This window comes from Haematobia irritans, chromosome 2 (genome assembly GCF_050003625.1).
Source record: "Haematobia irritans isolate KBUSLIRL chromosome 2, ASM5000362v1, whole genome shotgun sequence".
NCBI lineage: Eukaryota > Metazoa > Arthropoda > Insecta > Diptera > Muscidae > Haematobia > Haematobia irritans.
In genome coordinates this window covers 83,575,761-83,585,282 of record NC_134398.1, presented here as the reverse complement: position 1 = coordinate 83,585,282, position 9,522 = coordinate 83,575,761, and the positions used below count along the sequence as shown (strand labels likewise).

General features: G+C 31.1%; 2 protein-coding genes and 2 long non-coding RNA genes across 4 annotated transcripts in view; 3 read left to right on the top strand and 1 right to left on the bottom strand.

Moving 5' to 3' along the window:
- The first annotated feature begins 1,476 nt into the window (after nt 1–1,476).
- LOC142223109 (uncharacterized) lies at nt 1,477–2,276 on the top strand. The gene is made up of 2 exons (XR_012718571.1): nt 1,477–1,827; nt 1,881–2,276. It is a non-coding gene; the product is annotated as an uncharacterized LOC142223109 (long non-coding RNA).
- A 1,407-nt stretch (nt 2,277–3,683) lies between these two features.
- LOC142224711 (uncharacterized) lies at nt 3,684–4,789 on the bottom strand. The gene is made up of 2 exons (XM_075294500.1): nt 3,839–4,789; nt 3,684–3,695 (listed from the first exon to the last, which is right to left on the bottom strand). Exons 1-2 carry the CDS (start codon nt 4,787–4,789, stop codon nt 3,684–3,686), a joined length of 963 nt encoding a protein of 320 aa, XP_075150615.1.
- A 42-nt stretch (nt 4,790–4,831) lies between these two features.
- LOC142224710 (uncharacterized) lies at nt 4,832–5,937 on the top strand. Its single transcript, XM_075294498.1, has 2 exons — nt 4,832–5,782; nt 5,926–5,937. The coding sequence occupies exons 1-2, from the start codon at nt 4,832–4,834 to the stop codon at nt 5,935–5,937; spliced, it is 963 nt and encodes a 320-aa protein (XP_075150613.1).
- A 412-nt stretch (nt 5,938–6,349) lies between these two features.
- LOC142223108 (uncharacterized) overlaps nt 6,350–9,522 on the top strand; it is a 28,503-nt gene continuing 25,330 nt past the window's right edge. The window contains exon 1 of the long non-coding RNA XR_012718570.1: nt 6,350–6,756. This is a non-coding gene — a long non-coding RNA (uncharacterized LOC142223108). The remainder of the gene's footprint in view (nt 6,757–9,522) is intronic.

Genomic DNA, 9,522 nt, shown 5'->3' with positions numbered 1-9,522 from the left:
ACTTTCAAATTTTCGAAATTCGAAAATGGCAATTCTACTTTCTTGGACATGAAGATCAGTGATGACAATTTAAATTCAGAAAACCACTCATAATTGAAGTAAAAAATAGACTCCCTCCAAATATTAATATTTCAAAATTTAATGGGGATAAAATGTTTTTCTCCGCTGAAAAAAAAAATAGTGCGCAATTTGAAAGACATTACTGATCAAAATTAATGGGATGATCAAGGTGTGCACTTGAAAAGAGGTTCATAAGTCCATAAAATTAAAAATGCGTCAAATCAATAAACAAAAATTCTATAATACATCTTTGGAAGTTTTTATTTTTTTTTTTTTTTTAGTAGAGCATTGAATTTTAGCTGGCTTTAGAAGTTTTTGGTGGTGGGAATTGATATGTTAGAATTTATAATATATTGTTACGTTTTTATATAATTAAAACACAGTTCTTTTCAAATAACGACAATTTATTTGCATAACTGGTAGTTTTCACTTATTTGCTCTACGTTGTGTACTGTTTGCCTTTTTAGTTTACGACTGACTTCACAGCAGTGCTGCCGCTAGTGAAAAATTGAGTGAAGTAGATTTTGGAAAAAAGTGGAGTAGATTGAATAAAATTGAAGTAGCATACATTTTTGAAAACAAAACAATAGAATTCATTTTATTAAACCCTCCACCATAGGATATTAACTTTGTTATTTGTATATTAACTTTGTCATTCCGTTTGTAACACATCGAAATATTACTCTAAGACCCCATAAAGTATATATATTCTGGGTCGTGGTGAAATTCTGAGTCGATCTGAGCATGTCCGTCCGTCCGTCTGTTGAAATCACGCTAACTTCCGAACGAAACAAGCTATCGACTTGAAACTTGGCACAAGTAGTTGCTATTGATGTAGGTCGGATGGTATTGCAAATGGGCCATATCGGTCCACTTTTACGTATAGCCTCCATATAAACGGACCCCCAAATTTGGCTTGCAGACCCTCTAAGAGAAGCAAATTTCATCCGATCCGGCTGAAATTTGGTACATGGTGTTAGTCTATGGTCTCGAACAACCATGCAAAAATTGGTTTACATCGGTCCATAATTATATATAGCCCCATATAAACTGATCCCCCGATTTGGCCTGCGGAGCCTCTAAGAGAACCAAATTTCATCCGATCCGGCTGAAATTTGGTACATGGTGTTGGTATATGTTCTCTAATGACCATGTAAAAATTGGTCCACATCGGTTAATAATTCAATGATTAAATCCGCTATGTTCATCGTAATTAAAGGAATAGGACAAATAATTAGGTAATATGGGGAAAAATTTAAAAAATTGAAGCAGAACAAAAAGTGAAGCAGATTTTTGGAAGAAGGAGTGACGAAGTAAATTTTGTGAAAATGAAGCAAAATACTTCGATTGAAGTAGTAGCGGCAGCACTGCTTCACAGCTCCCTCTGTCAACTCTTTTATAGAACTGGGGGCTAATCACGGCATTCGATATCGAATTCATAATCGTATCGAAAAAATTGTCGATACGATTAAAAGTTTGGATCACGGCATTCGATCGAAATTTGATGCAATTTCTCAAGCGTTGCCAACAGCAAAAAACGAAGCAGAGCAAAATGAAATGACAAAACTAAGTTAGCGTCACAAAATAGAATGTAGAAAAAAACATGTTTTTGGAGGTTTCAAAGTAAAAAGTAAATTGTATTGCATTATATCTTATGGACCCATATCTCTTTTTACATTCCTCCAAATTCCTTCCTAATTGGAGGATGAGATGAATATAAAATAATTCGGCGACAAATAAGGAATAAAAGTGCACATTGTTATTGGTGTAAGTACATGGGTTTGAAATGGTGTGCACTGTTAGAAAGTCACCTTTTGTAGGCTCAATGGACGATTTCGGCTGACGAAGGAGGCGTTCAAATGGAAAATAATTTTTGGTGGCATGTCAACGTCAATTTTATCACTTTACAATTGTCTGCCGTCTTAAAACTTTTTGCGAGTGGGAGCCTTCATAATTCACTATTCTTACAAGGTGGTCCAGAAGCGTTATGTTGTCACGGAATGGTACGGTATTTGGTCGATCACAATCTCTTGAATATCGATCTAGCATGTGCGCTTTATATATGGTTCTTTGCCAAGCTAGAATGCTCGCTGCGAACACTACTATGACCAATTTTTGTTTAACTTTTATTGGAATTGCATTGGTCCTAAATATTAAAAATATGTTCATTATATGTAAATTTACTACAAACTAGCAACAATTCGAACTAAAACTAATATATTTACTATTCCTATATGGCGAAAACAATGTAAAAAACATGTGAAAAATGTTTTACGATTGCAATTTACCAATCGAAAAAATTGTCGATCAAAAAAACTCGATATCGACTCCCGTGATCCGAAAAATTTCTCGATATCGAATGCCGTGATTAGCCCCCTGTATACAGCGTTACCACAATGAATTTTTATTTTGGACCAATATTTTTCCAAAATTGGACCAAAATTCGAACCAGCATACTATTTTTCCAAGTTAAATTAAATTAATATATAAATTAATGGTTCTTCAAGCTCGAGGTCTTTTTAAAATATTTTATTTATTATTCCCAATATTTCGCGATTACGATATTGAATCGCTTCCTCAGGGGTCTACAATAGATTTATAGAAATTACATTTCATAAATATCACAGTATTAAACATTTAATAATTTAAAATAAGTGTAAATCTTAATTACTTTTAGTTAATAATCTTAAATGGTATTATAGGATAATATAATTATACAAAAATCGGACAGACATATCTTAATCTCATTTTTCAAGTATCAGGCGAACAGAAAAATTAAAACAGTAACACAACCAATGACTTACATGTATAGTATCCACAACACAAAATACTTAAAGCTACTGTAGATTCACTACCCTCGTCAGCTGTCTGTATTGCACTGAGTTGTTTTTACTATTGCACGATGATCACTACCATGTATTTGTTGTTTCCTTTTCCGAAGCAAATGCCTGTAACAGTGAGCGATGTTTTCTGTATCAACTTTGAAGTTCATTCGTTTGCTTGCAGGTACATTGTTTATGTGAAGTGTTTCTAGTGTAAACCTTTTGCTGTAATTATTCTCTCTTTCTAATATTCTTACGTCGTCAAAGTTTGGGGTATGATTGTTTCTCGCACAGTGGTCTGCTAGTGCCGTTTTTGTGGTATTCGAGTTGGTGCGTAATTTAATATCCGATTTATGTCCTGAAATTCTTGTTTTTAATTTGTTTTTGGATGTTCCTACCTAAACTTTTTCACATTTTTCTTTATTATTTCCACCGCACGGTATTTCATAAATCGTATTATGTTTTTCCATAGTGGGGATCTTGGTTTTCATGTTGGAAAATAATTTTTTGAGAGTATTGTTTGACTTGTGTGCTAAAGTGTATTGTCCTTTATCAAAGATTTCAGAGTTTGTAATTCGTTCTGATAATTTGTTGACATATACTAGTGACTTGTATATTGTTTCCTCGTTTTTATTTTCGTTTTGTTTTTTCCCCTCCGGTTTAAATTGTGATATTAAGTCATTAATTAAATATTTTGGAAAATTATTGTTGTGTAGAATATCTCTAATAATGGATTTGTTTTTAGAATGATATTCTTTGTCACTTATGTTTAACACCCTGTTTATAAGATTTTTTGCTGTGTTAATCACTATCCTTTTTGGGTGTTGTGAAAAATAATTCATTATTCTCCCCGATGCTGTTGGTTTTTGGTACCAATCTAAACCAAGTTTATAATTTTCCTTCCTGATAACCAGCGTGTCTAAGTATGGAATTCTGCCGTTTTTCTCTATTTCTACCGTGAATTTTATGCTATTATGGAAGCCATTTAATGTTGTCAAGATCTCATGTATTGCACCTTCCCGAACCACAGCAAATATATCGTCCACATATTTCGTCAAGATTTTTGGTTTTGTTGTCAAGTTTTTCATGCAGTTGTCCAGTAAATGTTCCATAACTATATCAGCTACAATAGGTGAAGCAGATGATCCCATCGGCAGTCCTCTCTTTTGTTTATATGTTTTGTCTTCATACGTAAAGTATCTATTCTCCACTATGCAGAATTTTAAAATTTTCATAAATATATTCTTTGTAAGTCTAGTATGGCCCTCCAATTCTTGCCATCTACTTTCGATGATTTTTAAAGCTAAGTCAACCGGTACACTTGGGAATAGGGACACAACGTCAAAAGATACTAATTTTTCATCCTCCTTGATAGTCAGGTTCTTGATCTTATTTTTAAATTGCAGGGAGTCCTTTATATTGTACTTCGAGTCCTGTGTTAAAATTTTTAAAAGGTTTCCAATGTACTTGCAGAGATTGCTCGAAGGTGAATCTATAGATGAGCAAATTGGCCGTAATGGATAACCATCTTTATGTGTTTTTGGCAAGCCATAAATCCTTGGTGCTGTAGCTACGTCCATTTTTAGTCGCTTTTTCTCTGCAGGCGAAATCATGTTGTTTCTGTCCAGTTCCTCCACTAATTCGTTATTTTTTCTTTGCAACGATGTCGTTGGATCCTTGTTGATTCTTTGATACATCATCATGTCGCTTATAATATTCATCATTCTCTGTTGATATTCACTTTTTTCCATAGCAACTGTTGTATTGCCTTTGTCTGCATTTAAAATTAATATATTTTTATTTTTCTTTAGAAATTGTCGAGTTTGCTCCACTGTTCTTGTAACGAACTTCTCCCTACTGTTGTATTTCATTTTATTTAAATGAGTTTCTAAAGTTGTTGCGAACATTGTTCTCGCAGTTTCCTGTTCTTCCTTTTCTTTGCGAGAACAATGTTCGCAACAACTTTAGAAACTCATTTAAATAAAATGAAATACAACAGTAGGGAGAAGTTCGTTACAAGAACAGTGGAGCAAACTCGACAATTTCTAAAGAAAAATAAAAATATATTAATTTTAAATGCAGACAAAGGCAATACAACAGTTGCTATGGAAAAAAGTGAATATCAACAGAGAATGATGAATATTATAAGCGACATGATGATGTATCAAAGAATCAACAAGGATCCAACGACATCGTTGCAAAGAAAAAATAACGAATTAGTGGAGGAACTGGACAGAAACAACATGATTTCGCCTGCAGAGAAAAAGCGACTAAAAATGGACGTAGCTACAGCACCAAGGATTTATGGCTTGCCAAAAACACATAAAGATGGTTATCCATTACGGCCAATTTGCTCATCTATAGATTCACCTTCGAGCAATCTCTGCAAGTACATTGGAAACCTTTTAAAAATTTTAACACAGGACTCGAAGTACAATATAAAGGACTCCCTGCAATTTAAAAATAAGATCAAGAACCTGACTATCAAGGAGGATGAAAAATTAGTATCTTTTGACGTTGTGTCCCTATTCCCAAGTGTACCGGTTGACTTAGCTTTAAAAATCATCGAAAGTAGATGGCAAGAATTGGAGGGCCATACTAGACTTACAAAGAATATATTTATGAAAATTTTAAAATTCTGCATAGTGGAGAATAGATACTTTACGTATGAAGACAAAACATATAAACAAAAGAGAGGACTGCCGATGGGATCATCTGCTTCACCTATTGTAGCTGATATAGTTATGGAACATTTACTGGACAACTGCATGAAAAACTTGACAACAAAACCAAAAATCTTGACGAAATATGTGGACGATATATTTGCTGTGGTTCGGGAAAGTGCAATACATGAGATCTTGACAACATTAAATGGCTTCCATAATAGCATAAAATTCACGGTAGAAATAGAGAAAAACGGCAGAATTCCATACTTAGACACGCTGGTTATCAGGAAGGAAAATTATAAACTTGGTTTAGATTGGTACCAAAAACCAACAGCATCGGGGAGAATAATGAATTATTTTTCACAACACCCAAAAAGGATAGTGATTAACACAGCAAAAAATCTTATAAACAGGGTGTTAAACATAAGTGACAAAGAATATCATTCTAAAAACAAATCCATTATTAGAGATATTCTACACAACAATAATTTTCCAAAATATTTAATTAATGACTTAATATCACAATTTAAACCGGAGGGGAAAAAACAAAACGAAAATAAAAACGAGGAAACAATATACAAGTCACTAGTATATGTCAACAAATTATCAGAACGAATTACAAACTCTGAAATCTTTGATAAAGGACAATACACTTTAGCACACAAGTCAAACAATACTCTCAAAAAATTATTTTCCAACATGAAAACCAAGATCCCCACTATGGAAAAACATAATACGATTTATGAAATACCGTGCGGTGGAAATAATAAAGAAAAATGTGAAAAAGTTTAGGTAGGAACATCCAAAAACAAATTAAAAACAAGAATTTCAGGACATAAATCGGATATTAAATTACGCACCAACTCGAATACCACAAAAACGGCACTAGCAGACCACTGTGCGAGAAACAATCATACCCCAAACTTTGACGACGTAAGAATATTAGAAAGAGAGAATAATTACAGCAAAAGGTTTACACTAGAAACACTTCACATAAACAATGTACCTGCAAGCAAACGAATGAACTTCAAAGTTGATACAGAAAACATCGCTCACTGTTACAGGCATTTGCTTCGGAAAAGGAAACAACAAATACATGGTAGTGATCATCGTGCAATAGTAAAAACAACTCAGTGCAATACAGACAGCTGACGAGGGTAGTGAATCTACAGTAGCTTTAAGTATTTTGTGTTGTGGATACTATACATGTAAGTCATTGGTTGTGTTACTGTTTTAATTTTTCTGTTCGCCTGATACTTGAAAAATGAGATTAAGATATGTCTGTCCGATTTTTGTATAATTATATTATCCTATAATACCATTTAAGATTATTAACTAAAAGTAATTAAGATTTACACTTATTTTAAATTATTAAATGTTTAATACTGTGATATTTATGAAATGTAATTTCTATAAATCTATTGTAGACCCCTGAGGAAGCGATTCAATATCGTAATCGCGAAATATTGGGAATAATAAATAAAATATTTTAAAAAGACCTCGAGCTTGAAGAACCATTAATTTATAATTCTAACAAAAAGGTCGACCAAAAATCAAACAAAACTTAATAATTAAATTAATATAATTTAAAAGTTAAAAATTTTCCAAAATTTTACTTCGATAGAATATTTTTCTATAGAAAATTTTGTCAAAATTTTATTTCTATAGAAAATTTTGTCAAAATTTTATTTCTATAGAAAATTTTGTCAAAATTTTATTTCTATAGAAAATTTTGTCAAAATTTTATTTCTATAGAAAATTTTGTCAAAATTTTATTTCTATAGAAAATTTTGTCAAAATTTAATTTCTATAGAAAATTTTGTCAAAATTTTATTTCTACAGAAAATTTTGTCAAAATTTAATTTCTTAAGGAAATTTTGTCAAAATTTAATTTCTTAAGGGAATTTTGTCAAAATTTTATTTTTAAGGAAATTTTGTCAACATTTTATTTCTACAGAAAATTTTGTCAAAATTTTATTTCTACACACAAAAAATTTTTTTTGATTTCAATCACGAAAATCGCGGATTCAATCATTTTTTTAATTGAAATGTCTTCAATCACGAAAATGATAGTATCAATCACCCATTTTGATTGAAAACCAACACGATTTTCAATTAAAAATTTAATTGACTTTTGTAACGGAATCAATTATTTGTGTGATTGAATCAATTAAAAACGTGATTGATTTTTAACATAAAATTCAATCACAGTTTTAATTGAATCAATTAAAATTTTAATTAATTTCGCGACAAAAATTAATCAACTATTTGATTCATTCAATTAAATAATTAATTGAAATTGGCTAAAATTTCAATCAAAAAATTTATATATTGCGCCCCCAAAATCGTATTTAGTTTTATTTGAAATAAAAGAAAATATGTGTTTCTTATAAAACATATTTAATATTTTATTATTTTTTGAATTATGCAATAGACAAATAAATTTGGTTCTTGTCATTTGTGTTTTGTTCTAACTAACTTACAAATACAATTACTATCAATAACAACTATAGGGTGAAAAAATAGACTATATAAATCATTATCTTCCTTATCATAATAACCATGTCAGCATGTTCCATCTAATATGTAAATGCGCCTAGATTTCCAATAAATCAGCAACCTGTAAGCTAAATTAGTTTTTCTGAAAGTAAACAGAATAATTCGAATTTAATTTTTTTCAATTAAAAGTTAATTTTCCTAAAACTTACCTGCATAGAATATCAAGTTAAATTCTTAGTTACAGGTTGCAGATTCATAATCTTCTTTTGCAGTTGTAGTCTTCTAGTATCAAAAGGGTGTATTAAGGAGCTCGGTAATTTAATTTTAGTACAATTCCTTTCCAAAATTTCCACACACTGAAATCGTCTATTAAAACTTGAACCAATCAAAGACAAAAATAATGGCAAAACAATGAAATATTTGGTATTATGTTTATGATACTTTGCAAATTCTGGAAATAGAAAAAATATAAATGGAAAATACATATTTTTATTATTTTCGGATATTTTTCATATTTTTAAATTCAAAGGAAAGAACTTTTTTACCGTTACATAATTCAGCTCATTAGTTTATATATCAGATATACTGCTGTCTACTTGGGTTCCAACTGAAAAAGACAGGTAAAACAAAAATTCAATCTAATGCCAACGCTACTTCGCAACTTCAAGACCCATACCAACAAACCCACACCGCTCTTGGTTTTAAGAAAACTAGGAGTGAAAATAATTATAATTTTAAAAGATCAATATGGTACCCACCTTTTGATTGCAAACATATTCTTATATTCTTATATATTTGATAAAATGATGCAGTTGATTGATTGACCAATTTCACGAAATAAAATTGCTCACTAAAATAAATGAATAAAAAATATATTATTTTACTTTGTTTAATGTAAACAAGCTTCAATAGAAAACGGTATTCACATTTCACAATGTCTTACCTTCAATAAACGTAGATTGTTTTCCATTTTTACAATACCACAAACACAGGTAATTTCTAATGCGTTCTGTCATATATTTTTTCAAACGTTTACCACGTGGCCATTTGTTGTTGCACACTTTATTTATTTCAACCCTTTGCTATGATTTGTTGTTGCGTTCAAAATATTTATGCACACATTTTGAATGCAGCAGACAGAATGTCGCCAATCATGTTTTTCAATTTACGCGAAAAACAAAAACCCAACCGTTCGTTACGAGTTACTTCCACAGACTGATCTCTCCATCATACATTGTTGAATAAATACCTATACTCTTGTTCTCTTTTCGCTCTTTCCATTGCTCAAAATTATTCAGTTTCAATCACAAAGGTGATTGGATCAATCACATGTGTAATTGGAAACGGAAAAAATTTCAATCACGTTTGTAATTGAAAATTATTTCCGAATTGATTAACAAATTGATTGAATCAATTAATATTTTAATTGGAAACGTAACAACTATCAATCATTTTTTTAATTGGTTTTTATTCGG

Excerpts from the sequence above, each read along its gene's own strand:
- LOC142224711 (XM_075294500.1), bottom strand. The coding sequence starts at position 4,789 with ATGTTCGCAACAACTTTAGAAACTCATTTAAATAAAATGAAATACAAC.
- LOC142224710 (XM_075294498.1), top strand. The coding sequence starts at position 4,832 with ATGTTCGCAACAACTTTAGAAACTCATTTAAATAAAATGAAATACAAC.